This window comes from Malus domestica, chromosome 13, assembly GCF_042453785.1.
Source record: "Malus domestica chromosome 13, GDT2T_hap1".
Lineage (NCBI taxonomy): Eukaryota > Viridiplantae > Streptophyta > Magnoliopsida > Rosales > Rosaceae > Malus > Malus domestica.
In genome coordinates, this window is record NC_091673.1 from 5,603,223 (window position 1) to 5,620,084 (window position 16,862).

The 16,862-nt window shown below is 36.7% G+C and overlaps 1 protein-coding gene across 5 annotated transcripts; it reads left to right on the plus strand.

Moving 5' to 3' along the window:
* Positions 1 to 6,840: 6,840 nt before the first annotated feature.
* WRKY2 (paired amphipathic helix protein Sin3-like 4) lies at positions 6,841 to 16,384 on the plus strand. Of its 5 annotated transcripts, none has more exons than XM_017336614.3 (25): positions 6,961 to 7,248; positions 7,358 to 7,415; positions 7,532 to 7,667; positions 8,184 to 8,348; positions 8,445 to 8,634; positions 8,716 to 8,814; positions 8,907 to 9,068; positions 9,176 to 9,440; positions 9,861 to 9,997; positions 10,097 to 10,172; positions 10,249 to 10,278; positions 10,506 to 10,783; positions 10,881 to 11,035; positions 11,374 to 11,501; positions 11,644 to 11,898; positions 12,112 to 12,813; positions 12,952 to 13,022; positions 13,743 to 14,393; positions 14,650 to 14,753; positions 14,829 to 14,967; positions 15,061 to 15,213; positions 15,305 to 15,468; positions 15,558 to 15,666; positions 15,833 to 16,016; positions 16,140 to 16,384. In XM_017336614.3, exons 3-24 carry the CDS (start codon positions 7,594 to 7,596, stop codon positions 15,983 to 15,985), a joined length of 4,260 nt encoding a protein of 1,419 aa, XP_017192103.1. In that variant the 5' UTR covers positions 6,961 to 7,248; positions 7,358 to 7,415; positions 7,532 to 7,593; the 3' UTR covers positions 15,986 to 16,016; positions 16,140 to 16,384.
* Positions 16,385 to 16,862: the final 478 nt, after the last annotated feature.

Below are 16,862 nucleotides of genomic sequence, written 5' to 3' on the forward strand. Positions count from 1 at the left end.
TTCGGATTTAGTAATTCATAGAGGATTAGAGACTTGTTTCTTGTGATCTTACCTTTTTATATGAAGACTAAAAGCTTAAGCAATTAGCAATCCATTTTTAACATTCAAGTTTCTTTTTACCTTTTTAAACATAACTTAAACATAGTGATTAGGATATACAATTCAATTATGAGCACCAAACAAGTTAAAGAGACGTATACCAGTTTAATGCATCAGATGACATAGTTGACCAAAAAAGGGTAGATCTTGAGACCAATACTAATATAATTGCCTTAACTTTAACAAAATTGGACTAATACTGTCGTTATTTTAGGACATGTGAGCTCCTATTTCATATGAATCCTAAGATATATCTTATGGTAGACTAAGCTATTAACTGAAATAATCCATGTTACACTGAAGCACAATTATTTCGCAAAATCATTAAATTAAAAAAAAAAAAATTCCCACGTGACACTTTCCGTCTTCTTCCCCTACTGTCTTTCTTCTCCATGCATATCCTTGTCCTCTCTCCATCTCTCTCTCGATTGTTCACTCCCCTTCTCTCCTCTTGTGTTATTTTTTTCTTTTCGCATATGAGAAAATGAGAGGGTTAGTTTCAAAATTTTTACCGTCGTCATCGAAAAATTTCATATAAAAAAAGGTTCACACGTTCAAGAAGAAGGGAATCCCAATTTTCGAAACCACACAATCTCAAAAAATAAAAAAATAAAAAAATTGTGCTTTGTTATTAACTGAGTTTGAATATTATTGATAAGAGTTTGGATGAAATTGGATGTGTAAAGTTATTAGGGTTTTATGCAATTGGATTTGCTGGGTTTAGTTTAGATATTCGATGAGGGGACTAAATTTTGCAGATAGAAGGGATTCAATGTGACGTGAAACTTTCTTCTTCTTTTTTTGTTTTTTCTTTGTTTTATCAATTAGTATTTTATTTTCGTATAAGAGAAATTATTTAAGTTGATAACTTAGAGCTCGTTTGGATGTGCTTTTAAAATGACTGAAAGCGTTTTAGAGAAAATATTTTTGAGTTCCAAAAGCACTTTAAGTGCTTTCTACAAGAATCACCAGTTATGTGCTTCTCACATGAAGTACTTTAAGTGTTTTTCCAGGATTTACTAACATTTTTACCAATGATAGTTTTCAAAAGTATTTTCACAAAAAGCGCTTTCAGTTATTTTAAAGGCATATCCAAATGAGCTCTTAATTTACCACAAAAATAATCTGAAAATTATTATGAAAAAATGTAAGATCCCACATCGCCCAGGAGTGAGGATCCTGTAAGCCTTATATGTATATTCTCATCTCTACATAGCACGAGGCCTTTTGGGAACTCACTGGCTTCGGGTTCTATCTTAACTCTGAAGTTAAGCGAGTTCGCGCGAGAGCAATCCCATGATGGGTGACCCACTGGGAAGTTCTTATGTGAGTTCCCAGAAACAAAACTATAAGGCCGTGGTTGGGTCCCAAAGCGGACAATATCGTGTTGCGGCGGAGTCGAGTCCGAGATGTGGTGGGGGCCTGGACGGGAATGTGACAATTTGGTATCAGAGTCAATCTCTGGCCGGAAGTGTGCCGACGAGGACGTCGGGGCCCTAAGAGGGGTGGATTGTAAGATCCCACATCGTCCAGGGATGAGGATCATGCAAGCCTTATATATATATATTCTCATATCTACCTAGCATGAGGTCTTTTGGGAACTCACTGGCTTCAGGCTCTATCGAAACTCCGAAGTTAAGCGAGTTTGCTCAAGAGCAATCCCATTATGGGTGATCCACTAGGAAGTTTTCGTGTGAGTTCCCAAAAACAAAACCGTGAAGGCGTGGTCGAAGCTCAAAGCGGACAATATCATGCTACAGTAGAATCGAACCCGAAATATGATGGGACCCGGGCAGGATGTGACAAAAAAAACCTCACGGATCCTCAAAATAGAGAATATTGGTGCCATTATTTAAGGGTGCAGCCTGTAACTTTAATTAGTTGGGCCATTTTTAAGAATATTGGTGCTGAATCACGATTTATGTTGTCATTTTAAGTTGCTGTCATTTGGACTTTTTATGTCCTAATAAAATTCCAAACGATGAATAATGTTCCATAATCTAATCAGATGCAAGGTCCACTAGCTGTTGATTCGAAATACCTGTGGATTTTAAAATATCTTTATGTGCAGCTTTGTCTATTGCTCATTAGCTTAGGAAAAAAAAAACTTGGAAACCTTGAATCTTAAATAACTTGGAACTAGTTACACGTACTATCTTCAGATAGTAGGTGATATATTATTAGTAAAAGATGATTTAGCTCAATAAATACGAGCTCTTGTACTTCTAGTTTATTGAGATATATGTATTTAATTTTATTCCATTTGTCAATTTAATTAGAAAAAATTTGACACTGAATCATCTTATTAGTCGAACAAAAATGGATGAGTAAAAGGCATCATTAGCCACTATATATAAATAATTACAAATTAAAAGAACTGATACTAGTCATTAACATTAGTTATACGTAATGAGTTGGGTGAAAAACCTATTAGTGACTAATAAATATCAGCGGACTAATGGCATCGTTAAGAACTTTTATATTCATTTTACAAAATCTCCATGACAAATACTTGATGAGCATGGATATATGCAAACATGTGTGTGTGTGTGTACAATATACAATATATATATGGGGACAAAGAAAGGAGATAGATAAGATCATAAGAAGTAGCCAACTAGGCTAGCTTGAGAGAGAGAGAGAGAGAGAGAGAGAGAGAGAGAGAGAGAGAGAGAGAGAGGAGATGGAGAGATCAACGATCGAACTAAAATGTCAGTGGATATATTGGATATTGGACGCCTGTGCATGGACTGCATGGTGTGGTGTGTGGTCCATGCATGCATGCTGTGCATGCTAGGGGCAGTAGCGGCCATATTGTTTTGGCTGAGAGGTGAGGCAGACCCCATCTGAGAGAGAACCATTGTCCTTGGATGATAACTTGGGATTGCTCGGCGGCCCTTCACATGGGCTGGCAGGCCAAAATATAGACCAAGACCATCGATATCGACTTTTCTTCCAATCTATTAATCCATCCATCGCATGTCGTTTCTTCCATTCCATGTGTTTTGTGTTTTCCTTGTCACAGACGACAATCTCATATGCAGCGGGAATTTTGTACGAACTAGAATGATAGGCCAAGTCGATTGAACAGTTTATATGGACCATATATGTTTATTTTCTTGTTTGGCTTGATTGGTATTTAGGAATTAGGAGGCATCAGATCATATAGGGCAATGCTTCGCCACAAAAACATTCTCCACTTCGTTGTCATAATATACACACATACATACATATATTTATATATACATATATACGTACATATAAGGGAAGGGTTTATAACCACATCAAGTACGTGTGGAAATGCGGTAGAATTTCATGTCAAGTTTGCTCCCTTATCCAGGTGTTCGAACCACAAATGACAAAAATACTAGTGATTAATTCCTTATTGAAAGCTTTGGAATCGGATGTGTGTCATTTGGCTATGGCCAAGAATGAGCCAAATGCTCTTAGCTTTTTAGGGAGGATTAGTCATATCATTCTTAGTGTGGGGTACCTCAAACGGTATAAGACATTGTGAAGCATAGTATAGGACGAAAATAAGTCATTGTGAAGCATATTATAGGACGAATACTTGATTTATTATAATTTCAGCTGAATCAATAATCACACACTTGGGAGTTTGATTTCACATGTTAGCTAAATTTATACAATTGATCAAATAATTGTGCCATATTAAAATTAGGACTTCACGAAAGCGAAAGCTGTGCATGGAACGTCCACTATTGACTTAAAAGACTTGAGGGTCTTGCCTCCCTATGATTAGGAATCGGAACAATATGTTAATAATTCCACATGGAGGATGAAACACAAGGACAACAATCATCCACTGATTTTGGCTGCATATCTAACAGCATTTTTAAAAAAGATGTCTAAATGTTCAAATCAATACTAACAGTCAAAAAACATAACAACAATGCTTTCCAAGTTTAATCTAATATGAATGACATGGTTTTCTACCCCTCACTCTTGCAATTGCTGCCAAAATTGACGGCAGCTTCAAATAATTTATTTTAATTGATTATTAAATGCATTTTAATATTATTATTATTATTTATTTAATAAATTTATTATAATAAATAAATAATAAAATAATAGCTCAATTTGACATGTCGGATGAAAAACAAAACTTTGAAAGATGTCAAAGTGCCGCATAGGCTATTAAATTTAAATTTTATGCTTAAATTGACATCTTATTTGGAAATATTCTAATCAGCGAACGTTCTTAATTCATTAATATTTTTTTTTCGAAAAAAAATCAGTTGGACTGCGAAGACTTGTTGGACTTGTTCCGTATGCCATGGAGTTAAAGCCTATAGGTACTGCCCATAAGAAGAAAAAAAAAACTAATGAAAAGAGTTTGAAAACTTTGAGTTTTAATGATAAGGATAAAATAAAGGGTAAAGTGAATAGTATCAGGATTGACTTTTTAATGTAAAAATATGATTTTTCGTTAAAGTAAAGAGTACTAGGTGCTTTTCGTTAAAGTTTCCTAAGAAAAATGGGGCTTCTCACTGTGCGAAGAGTCCAAAATATGGGCTAGGCTTCTTAACTATCTGAATGCGGAATGTAGCTGTATAGCCCAGCCTACAATGAACTTAGACAAAACGCGTATCACCTTTGCTCTTGAGATTATTTGCTTGAATCACCTTTGCGCTCAAGATTATGAAAATTTGAAAACTCTTATTGCTCGTTTGAATGTGTTTTTAAAATAATTAAAAATATTTTTGATGAAAATATTTTTAAAATTCATTCTTAGTAAAAATTTAAGTGAATTTTGAAAAAGCACATATATGATGCTTCTTCCAAAAAGCACTTAAAGTGCTTTTAGAACTCAAAATCAATTTTACCAAAAGCGCTTTCAGTTATTTTAAAAGCACATCCAAACGAGTCCTTATTCAATACAACATTTTGCAAAAAGCTTATAGCTAAAGTGGCCTAGAGCATTGACCTTTGCGCTCGAAATGATGTGTTTGAATCACCTCACCTCCAATATCTCCTGTACAAACTATAAAGAAATTATAAATAGCTCGCCAAAAGAGTAATTTGGCACTGTTATATAGTGAAAAAAAATAATAAAAGAAGGGAAAACACCCAAAATCTTTTGGCAATGTCAATAACAATTTATTTTGTTATTTATCAATGAAAAGAGATTACAACAGCACATCATGGTCTCGGCGCGTTGAAACTATTATTGTTGAGTTGTATCAATCAAATACATACTTACAATGTCATTAAGGAAAAATTTACTTATTTCGAACGAGTATCGAAATAAATTCGATTATGTCTTCCCTTGCATTTACAATCACATACATAGAAAAAACAAGTATATTTCCACATTGCAATATGTAATCTTGTACTTTAAAAAAAAAATCATAAATTAGATTCATTAAAAAGCAGTTGATCCGTATACTCATTCTAATATTGACTTCTCGATTCCAAATAAATAAACATATAAAAAATGGGTTTCAAAGTCCATTGGGCCTCTTGGTCAATCCATGACTTTCTTATTGGGCTTTATCCAATTGCCCAATTTGGGCCTTCTTTTCAGTGTCGGATTTGGACCAAGACAGCAAGTCTTACTTCACATGCCAATAGTCAACTGCGTAGTTGAGTTCGGTTTGGATCCTAGGACCCTGTTTGGATGCCATAGCTTCCGCTTAAAACCAAAGCGTCACAACTTGAGCTCAGCCAGCCCATCTCAGTTTTCAAAAGTCAAATTGCAGTCACGTCATTATCTATCTTTTTTTCTTCATCTACATCAATATGTATTCCAATGGTTGATATATTCGGAAATATTTGGATCTACGCTTATTTTCTACTTCCAAAAGCATTTCATCATTTACTGCACCCCACTTTAAACTAATTTAAATTGAGAACTACATCCACTTTTACGAGTACACGTGGTAAAAATCCCTTATGGTAATGTCATCACTTAGCTAAAATACTATGGGAAGGAGAATCCATTAAATTTAAACACGGTCAAATGGCAAAAACAAGTCTACGTTTCTTCCATAGTGAGAATTCTAATTTATTGTTACTTTTAGAACACAATCAAATAAAAGCCAGCAAAAGACAATAAAACAACTTGATAAGCATGTAAGCGCGTGCAGAGAGACTAGTCATTTTGTGATTTCCAACACGTATAATGAAAACAGACAATTTCAAGTCAGAGCAAAAAAAAAAAAAAAAAAAAAAAAAAAAGAGAATCCAAATATGACAAACAAATAAAAGCCAGCAAAGGACGATAAAATCACTTGATACGCGCTTAAGCGCGCGCTCAGAGATTAGTCATTGAACAATTTCCAACACGTGTAACAAAAACGGACAATTTCAAGGCTAAGCTAAAAAAACAAAATAAAAATTGATTACAAAGCTATATTACATTATTAGTCTCTCACAATCAATTTGTTAGACGCAATATCATGATCAAAAATCATGATCTAGAAAAAACCCACTTCCATTTGCTACAACCACTCACAGGCTCACACCAAACCAGCAGCACCCATAAATCAAAATCTATCAAAAATTAAAATTAAAAAAAAAAAAAAAATTCTGCGGCCTTTGCCCAAACCCTAAATCCCCAAAAAGCAAAGCATGCCCAAAATCAATTCAAAATCCCTTTGACGCATTTACCCCCAACACCTCCACTCAATCACTCAAATTGCCACTACCCCTTTGCGATTAGTCCATGCTTTGAGTAGTTAATCACCTCCTAATCGATACCCAAATCCCTAATTTTTCATGACGTGGAAGAGAGTTAACCGCCTAAAGCCGGTAAAACCATCCCTAATGTGACCGGAAAATTAACCCCAATGTTTTTTCCTTGTCTCTGTAGGAGGAGAGAGCGGCGTTTATATTTATATCCCTAATATTATATAAACCACATTTTCTTAAACTCATCCTCTTCTCTCCCTCTCTCTATTTTCTCTCTGTTTTTTTCTGTTTGTTTCTCGAGAAAGATAAAAAAGAAAAAAAAAAAACATAAGGGGAGAAGTTTTATAATTTGGCTTCGTCTTCCCTCGCTGCGCCTTCAGAGAATCACAACAATATCCGCAGCGAAAGGTTTCGTCTGCGTTTTTTGTTCGGAGTTGGGAGAAGAGCTCGTTGCGGAAGAAGACTTCGGCTGTTTGACGACTCGACGATCTCTTCGTAATCTTCGTTTCCTGATTTTCTCGGGAATATTTGAGAAAATTTTATCTGAGCATTGCTTTACCTTCAAGTAAATGTTAATTACTGTGTGGTTTTGTTTTGTGGTTAGGATTTTGGCGTCGGAGAGGTGATCTGCTCGGAGCTCTGGGATTGGAATTGTGGTGCTTGTATGTAGCTTTTCGTCGAGTTTTGCGTTTGAATTTTTGGTTTTTGGTTTTTGGTTTTAGATCTGCTCTGTGCTTGTTGCTTGTGTTTGAATGAGGGAGTTGGTGTTGAATCGCAGTTTGAAGCATGATTTGTGGCTGAGGAGAGGAAGAGTTGGCGGCGGCAGCGGCGACGACGGAGATGAAGAGGTCCAGAGACGACGTTTTTATGAGCTCGCAACTCAAGCGCCCCATGGTTTCCGCTCGAGGAGAGCCGTAAGTTCTTCATCTCCTTGTATTCTCTTCTCGTTATTGTTTTAATTTTTGTTTTTGTATTAATTATTTTTTAACTCTCGTGTTTGATTATCGTAGAACATGCTTTTTAATTATGAGATTAAGTTGATTATTGGTCGAATTTGGTGACTTCGTGCTTGTTGATTTACTGCGTGTGCTTTTAATTTTAAAATTAAATGTTAATTTATCAGTTTGAGGCTACGAAATTAACCGGTTAAGCGTGACTTACCCAGAAAGATCAGTTTTTTGTTAGGTTTTTAGACCAATTATCTCTGAAAGTTTCAATCTTCCTCGGGTGTGGACTGAGGAGAAACTTAAATTTTAACTTATTACCCTTGTCATGTATGCGGATTTTCTTATCTTTCCTTTAATGAAAAACAAAATTTAAGATGGTGTTCAATTTTACATGAAAAAGTTGTTTTCTGGCGATTGATCTACTGGAAGAGTTTGGAATTTTGTTTATTAACTAATTAGTAAGTTTCTTTTTGTGCAATGAAGTTCTGGGCAACCCCAGATGATGGCAGCAGCAGCAGCAGCTTCCCAAAAACTAACAACAAATGATGCCTTAGCGTATCTAAAAGCGGTGAAGGATATATTTCAAGACAAGAACAGGGGAAAATACGAAGAATTTCTTGAAGTCATGAAAGACTTCAAGGCCACAAGGTTCGATCATGTTATATGCTATACTGAAATTTACTTGGTAATTTGCTTATGCGAGCATGTGTTTACTTGAGTTTTTTTGTGTTGTGTTGATTGTAGAATTGACACTGCGGGTGTGATAGAGAGGGTGAAGGATTTATTTAAAGGGCATCGAGAGCTAATATTAGGTTTCAATACCTTCTTGCCAAAGGGATATGAAATAACCCTCCCACTTGATGAAGACCAACAACCTCCTCAAAAGAAGCCTGTTGAATTTGAAGAAGCAATCAATTTCGTGAACAAAATTAAGGTCGGAACATCACTTTGTAGCTTAGTCTGGTGTTACTGGTTGCTTTAAAGTTTAGTAACCTAATGATTTCTCTACCTGCAGACACGATTTCAAGGCGACGACCATGTTTATAAATCTTTTTTAGACATTCTGAATATGTACAGAAAGGAAAACAAGTCCATCCAAGAGGTTTACCAGGAGGTGTGTTGATGCATCTTTTACATACCTTATTCCTTAATCTGATGCTGTTCGTTTATTTCATGTTCTAAAAAGTTCACTTTGAACTTCTGCAGGTTGCTGCACTTTTCCAAGACCACGCAGACTTGCTTGTGGAGTTTACTCACTTTTTACCTGATACTACAGGAACAGCCTCCATTCATCCACCTAATAGAAACTCAATGCTCCGTGATAGGAGCTCTGCGATGCCCACTATGCGGCAAATGCATGTGGACAAGGTTTTTTTTTTTCCTTCCATTCTCACTCTCTCACCCTTGTATTACTTATTTTTTTCATTCTGATGTCTCATTGTTTTTTATGCTAACATCTGGTTCATTGTTGCCAGAAAGAAAGGACCATGGGTTCTTATGCTGACCATGATCTCAGTGTTGACCGTCCTGATCCTGACCATGATAAAGCTCTAATGAAAGTGGACAAAGATCAAAGGCGGCGTGGCGAGAAGGAGAAGGAGAGGAGAGAAGACAGAGAAAGAAGAGAACAGGATGATAGGGATTTTGACCATGATGGCAGTAGAGACCTCAGTATGCAGCGTTTTTCTCACAAACGGAAATCTGCTCATAGGATTGAGGACACTGAACAATTGCAGCCAGGTGGGCAAGGCCTTGAAAATTTTGCAGCAAATCTCATTTCATCCTCTTATGATGATAAAAATTCTGCAAAGAGTGAGAATTATATGATATTTTTGAACTAATTTACATAACCATTGATGAAAGTTGGTTTTCATCAGGTAATTAATAAATTAATACGTTATAGCAATATATCTATCGACAAATTTGACTTGTTCCCATGTGCGTTTGTGTGTGCGTGATTTGGGGGTTGGGGGGGGGGGGTTAAGTAAAGACTGTCACACCTTGGACAGCTCAGTACTGTTGCATATACATAAGTTAAGATTTTTGTCAGTGTCAACTATATGATCAGTTGTTTGTGCACTTTTATTCTTTGATGAGCACTCTATTTGCCTGTTTGTTCTTCCTCCAGTAGCTTCTTTTACTCATTGTATGTCATCGCAGGTATGTATGGCCAGGAGTTTGCTTTCTGTGAGAAAGTGAAGGAGAAATTACGAAATCCTGAAGATTACCAGGAATTTTTGAAGTGCCTTCATATTTATAGCAAGGAAATTATTACACGCTCTGAATTGCAGTCTTTGGTAAGTTGTTTACTTGTAATACTGATATAAACTGTTATAATTTATTTACCTGTTAAAAGGAAATTTACAGAACACAATCTCTAATTTTGCTTTGTGTAGGTGGCTGATTTAATTGGAAGATATCCAGAACTTATGGATGGGTTCGATGATTTTTTGGCATGTTGTGAGAAGAAAGGTATTGTTCTAGTCTATTCTTTTACCTGCACTATATATGTGTGATTAACACTATCTAATTGAGTCCTGTCCTGCAGATGGGTTCCTTGCCGGTGTCATGAGTAAAAGTACGTAACATGATTTGTTCCCTTTTTTGTTCCATATAAGCTAGATCCTCCTCTTAGTTTATCATAAGAGTTCGGGCACTGGCATGGTCTTCAACAGAACCATTTTTTTCCCTTTTATTAATTTTTTTAAATTTGATCTGAGGGTTAGTTTGTAGTTTTTTTTAATAAATATTTTGTACTTTGTCAATAGACTTGCAAACCAACTCTTAATTCTTAATTCATCACAGAATCCTTGTGGAATGAAGGACATTTACCCAGATCAGTGAAGGTAGAAGATAGGGATAGGGATAGAGATCGTGAAAGGGATGATGGGGTTAAAGATAGAGAGCATGAAACTCGAGAAAGAGATAGACTTGATAAAAATGGTGCCTTTGGAAATAAAGAAGTTGGAGGCCAGAAGAGTTTATTTACCAGCAAGGATAAATATTTGGCAAAACCCATTAACGAGCTTGACCTCTCCAACTGTGAGCGCTGCACTCCAAGTTATCGTCTCCTGCCAAAGAACGTATGTGGTGCTTTCTTAGACAGTTATCTAGTTTTCCTTTTTAAGGAGGTATTGATGCTTTTACTGATATTTCTAATTGTCTTTTCATGTCATGCAGTATCCAATACCTTCTGCTAGCCAAAGAACAGAGCTTGGTTCTGAAGTATTAAATGATCACTGGGTATCCGTTACTTCTGGAAGTGAGGATTACTCTTTTAAACACATGCGCAAAAACCAGTATGAAGAAAGCCTGTTTCGGTGTGAGGATGACAGGTTGGTCAAAGATTTTTCAATATCAACCATTTTTTCCCCATTATTTATTTGTTTTCTAGCAACATTAACTCAAGGTGGTTGTACCCTACCCACCTCCCTCAAAATTGTATTTATTGTCATCGGTGATTAGGGTTCATGTTTCCATGGTAATGCTTATTTACAAACAGGGAACCTCTGTTTTTTGTTTTTGGCATCTGTCTTTCGAGAGGGAAAGATTTGTGTCATGCTGTTTATTTCTACTATTTGCCCTTCATTGCGCCACCAAATTACCAATTGCTTGTAAAGATTTCCAGCTATTGACTTTGGCACTGGGTAATTCATTTTCTTATATTTCTTAGGTTTGAACTGGATATGTTGTTGGAGTCCGTGAATGTAACAACCAAGCGTGTGGAAGAGCTACTAGAAAAGGTCAACAACAATACGATTAAGATGGACAGTCCAATTCGTATTGAAGAACACTTCACAGGTTATATTCTTCACTTCACAGGTTATTATTTTAATGACTGAATTGAAGATACCTGCTTATGTAATGTAACCTCAGGTGTTGATTTTCTTTTTCTTGGGGATATAGTTTTGATGGGACTTTTCCCTTGTCTCTTCTTTTCTAGCTCTGAACCTAAGGTGCATTGAGCGATTATATGGTGACCATGGGCTTGATGTGATGGATGTGTTGAGGAAAAATGCTCCACTAGCTTTGCCTGTCATATTGACCCGTTTGAAGCAAAAGCAAGAAGAGTGGGCAAGGTGTCGTTCGGATTTTAATAAAGTTTGGGCTGATATATATGCCAAGAACTATCACAAGTCACTTGATCATCGTAGCTTCTACTTTAAGCAACAAGACACCAAGAGCTTAAGCACAAAAGGTAATTTAAAAATTGCATCTTCTTTTTCCTTATTTTCTTTGACCGAGAGTTTTTAGTTTTACAAATTAATAATGGCAGCAAGCTTTCTCTTCCATTTTAGTATAGAATATTGAGATTCTGTATTCTTCCATTCTTTTGAAATTGCTCTTTCCACTTATGGATTTTATTGCTCGTTTCCACTTTCCTCTCATTGATGGGAACAAACTTTTGCAGCCTTGTTGGCAGAGATTAAAGAGATTAGTGAGAAGAAGCGGAAGGAAGATGATGTTCTTCTTGCTATTGCTGCTGGAAATAGACGACCGATTATTCCTAATTTGGAATTTGAGTACCCTGACCCAGAAATCCATGAAGATCTGTATCAACTCGTCAAATATTCTTGTGGAGAAGTTTGCACTACCGAACAATTGGATAAAGTTATGAAGATATGGACAACTTTTCTTGAACCAATACTTGGTGTTCCTACACGGCCTCAAGGTGCAGAGGATACTGAAGATGTTGTGAAATCAAAAAATCTTACCGTAAAGAGGGGTTCTGTGAGTCCGGGAGAGAGTGATGTTAGTCCTGATGCTGATGCTAATGCTACTTTAACGAATTCCAAACAGTTAAATTCATCAAGAAATGGTGATGAAAGCATTCAACCTGAACAGTCAAGTTCTTGCAGGACTTGGACAGTAAATGGGGCTAATGGGGTCAAAGAAGAAAGTTTGCTTGACATTGATCGTGCTGCATGTAAAGGTGATACTTTCTGCAATACCTCCCAACAAGGTAAAGTGCAGAGTAATACATCTACAGCTGATGAAACGTCTGGGGCTAGCAAACAAGACTATTTCAATGAACGATTAGTGAATTCTAATGTATCACTTGCCACTGGGTTGGAGCAAAGTAATGGAAGAACTAATTTAGAACACTCATCAGGTTTGTAGAACGTTCAAAACTACTGAAAATTTTTATTCGTACTACTTGGACGTATTGCTTTGTTATTTATTTATTTCATACTTTTCCTTCTGAAATTGCAACTAGATATCTGAAATCCTTTTTTTCGTTGGTTACTAGGGCATAGTCCTACTCCGTCCAGACCTGGTAATGGCACTGTTGATGTTGGGCTGGAGTTACCTTCATCAGAGGTATGGCTGGTACAGTGGTAAAACTTTGATGTTTTGAGAACCCTGGTTGATATTGGCAGTATGGGTTGTTGGTACATATTTGATGAAACTAATTTTGGTTAGTAGTTTGATTACTTATGGTGAAAGGGTAGTGAAAAAATAGCCAACTTTGCACATGTTGAACAATTAAGGTTAGATGGGAACAAAGAGAGTTTCCTGTAGTGTGTGTGTAATATTAATCTTGTAGAGGTTTTTGCACTGAATTTTGGAGCACTTTGTGTTGGGTGAGTTGATTCTTATCGTGAGTGTTTTTGGTAAAAGCTGAAAGATATGTAGTAACAAATGAAACAAAAGGTATGACACTTGCAGCTATATTTAGGGTTTATATAAATTTCCAACTACGTGGCAGTTTGCAACCTTGTACGTTGATTATGTTGAGATGATAAACTTGATATGGCATGTTGCTATCTTAAATGTATAGGTTAGATACATTGTAATCAGCTATTAGATAAATCTTGTGGATAAACATGCCATGGTATGTGGTCTACTTGTATATAGTAAGATATGTTCTAATATCAGCTTTTGATAAGTCAATTCAGTGATTGTATTTACTACTCATCAAATAGTGCTATAGCTGACAAACTGTATGCTAGTGGTCTTTGTGGTGGGTACTGGATATTATTTCTATATTGTCGCGATAAATATTTGCTGAACATATTTGTGTTCCTATTGATGTCATAGGTTGGTGATTCTACAAGACCAGGTATTTCCTCAAATGGAGCAATAGCAGAAGGCGCCAAAGGTCTCAGATATCTTGAAGAGTCTGCTAGGCACTTCAAGATTGAAAGAGAAGAAGGCGAAATATCTCCAAATGGAGATTTTGAGGAGGATAATTTTGCAAACTATAGAGAAGCTGGTTCGGAGGCCATTCAAAAATCAAAGCATGGTACTATCAGCAGGCAATATCAAGCCAGACATGGGGAAGAAGAAATATGTGCTGGAGAGACAGGTGGAGAAAATGAAGCTGATGCCGATGATGAAGGTGAGGAAAGTGCTCCGAGGTCATCGGAGGATAGCGAGAATGCCTCTGAGAATGGTGATGTTTCTGGAAGTGAGTCTGGTGACGGGGAGGAATGTTCTCGTGAAGAGCGTGAGGAAGATGGGGACAATGATGAGCACGATACTAAGGCCGAGAGTGAAGGTGAAGCTGAAGGGATGGCTGATGCCCATGATGTTGAAGGAGATGGAATATCTTTGCCTCTTTCAGAACGTTTTCTCCTGACCGTGAAGCCTCTTGCAAAGTATGTTCCTTCAGCTTTACATGACAAGGAGAAGGACTCTCGGATATTTTACGGAAATGATTCTTTCTATGTGCTATTCAGGCTTCACCAAGTAAGGTTAATTATTAAGACACGTACACACAAGCGTACGTGTGTATTGGTGCACAAGGACTTAAACTTAAGTACTTGTAGTTCAGCCATTAGATCATATATGGATCAGTGGGTCGTACTCGTATATATCTCAACTGTCCATATCTAATCTAATGGATGCAAGTACTTTGGTCAAAATATCGTTTTTTTTTTCCTTTGAATTTTGTAGATGGTGATGTTGATATATGTGTATCCCAACTGTTTCACTTATTTGATAGACATTATATGAGAGAATACAATCAGCAAAGATTAACTCATCATCTGCTGAGAGGAAGTGGCGGGCTGCTTCAAATGATTCGAGCCCTTCAGATTCTTATGCTAGGTAGTTTTTCTTTGGTCTCCTTGTTTGTTCACAACTAAGTGTATATATTTCCTAACTCCTTATTTTATGATACAGATTCATGAGTGCACTTTACAATTTACTTGACGGTTCTTCTGACAATACAAAATTTGAGGATGATTGTCGAGCCATCATTGGGACACAATCGTATCTTCTATTCACATTAGACAAGCTGATCTACAAACTCGTTAAGCAGGTTGGATGGCCGTACATTTTCTTTTTTCAAGTTTCTTTCCCATCTCCCTTTTTTGACCCCAGAAGTTTTGCTTCATTTCCTATTTTTTTTCAGCTCCAAACTGTTGCCAGTGATGAGATGGACAACAAACTTTTCCAGCTTTATGCATTTGAAAAATCAAGAAAACTGGGAAGATTTGTTGATGTGGTTTATCACGAAAATGCTCGTGTTCTTCTTTACGATGAGAACATTTATCGCATCGAATGTGTATGTCTCGTATGTTACATTCTAAGTTGTAATACTATCTACACTAATGGAATTTCAACTCTATCTATAATCACTATTTTCTTCGTTGCAGGCATCCTCTCCAACCCGGGTGTCTATTCAGCTTATGGATTTTGGGCATGATAAGCCCGAAATGACTGCTGTTTCCATGGACCCTAATTTTTCCGCATATCTGCATAATGAATTCCTGTCAGTTCTTCCTGACAAAAAAGAGAAGTCCGGGATCTTCTTGAAGAGGTATGTTTGCTATAGTTGGCAGTACGGAGTTTTTGAAGTTGAGTTGTCATGACTATTAATGCCTTGCTTTTTTTTTTTTTTTTTTCCAGGAACAAACACAAGTATAATAGTGATGAATTGTCTGCAATCTGTGAGGCCATGGAAGGACTAAAAGTCGCCAATGGTCTGGAGTGTAAGATTGCTTGCCATTCATCCAAGGTACTACATTCACTCCTCTGCCTATATGTAGCTTGTTATTATTTTGGTGCATTACGACGATAAGTTTTGCATTAAATTGAGCCAGTCTCTGGATTTCCTTTCTATGATTAGGTCTTCTTTTCTGGCCTTTCTGCATCTGTTAATCATTTAAACTTTTGTGTGTTAGGTCTCGTACGTCTTAGATACAGAAGACTTTCTGTTTCGGACAAAGAAGAAAAGGAAAAGTTTGCACCAGAACGGTTCATGCCATAACCCGGCTAGGTCTCCTAATGGTTCTGGTAGAGTAGAGCGATTTCAGCGGTTGCTTTCGAGCTCATGATATGTCATCTTTTGACCATCAAGTAAATATGGTATGTGCTTCGTTTCTTAATAGCGGTGTCTGACACTTCTATCGTTTAGGTAGTGTTTTTTAGTTAATATAATTGAAAAAACCTTCAAACCATGTGTGATGCTGTTTACATCTGTTTCTCCAGTAGCATTTTGCAAGCATTACATACCATGGCGCTGGAAACTCGAAAAATTTGAGACGCTGTGAGCGAAAAAGCTTTTGGTGGAATTACCTGTGTATTCTCATACATCCGTCTCTCCAACCTAATAAAGAATTTGAGGAGAGGATGACGGGGGTGCGGATCTTTAAGCCGCATTCATGTAAATAGAGGTAATTTGTGTTGTAAACTTGAGATGCATGGTCATTTTATTCATCAATTTTTTTTGTTAATCTTTCTTAATGTCGTATCGGAAGCTCTAATTAATTTTACGGTTGATACTTATATGCGTCGGTCATTAAAATTGCCGGACTGATTTGGCCAGGAGACCAGCCAGCCCGGTTTTTACTAGCTAATCGTTAATCTTCCATTTTTGGTCTGTATGTTTATCATGTCGTCTTTAGTATCATTTAGTATGGAGGATTAGATTAGAACGGATAATTTCTTAATCTTGGAAGCGAATGATTTTTTGTTTTGTGGAATTAGAAGATGATTTGTTTTTTAAACAACGATATTATACTTACACTTAAGAGATGGGAGAAATAATTTGGTATCGCCCAACATGGAGAAAACTCATCCCTTCTGATCCTGCAGTAATGGGAGAAGTTTTCTTCATGAGTAATTTATCTTCGTGATATGGTATTGGGCTGGGTGGGCTTTGTATTTGTCCATAATCCGTATTTACTATTTGCTTGAATCCGCAATGCACCG

Bases quoted from the DNA above. Each gene is read 5' to 3' on its own strand.
- WRKY2 (XM_017336614.3), top strand. From the start codon at position 7,594: ATGAAGAGGTCCAGAGACGACGTTTTTATGAGCTCGCAACTCAAGCGC. The intron at 8,815-8,906 runs GTGTGTTGATGC...GAACTTCTGCAG, and splicing joins TCCAAGAGGTTTACCAGGAG to GTTGCTGCACTTTTCCAAGA. The intron at 9,069-9,175 runs GTTTTTTTTTTT...CATTGTTGCCAG, and splicing joins GGCAAATGCATGTGGACAAG to AAAGAAAGGACCATGGGTTC.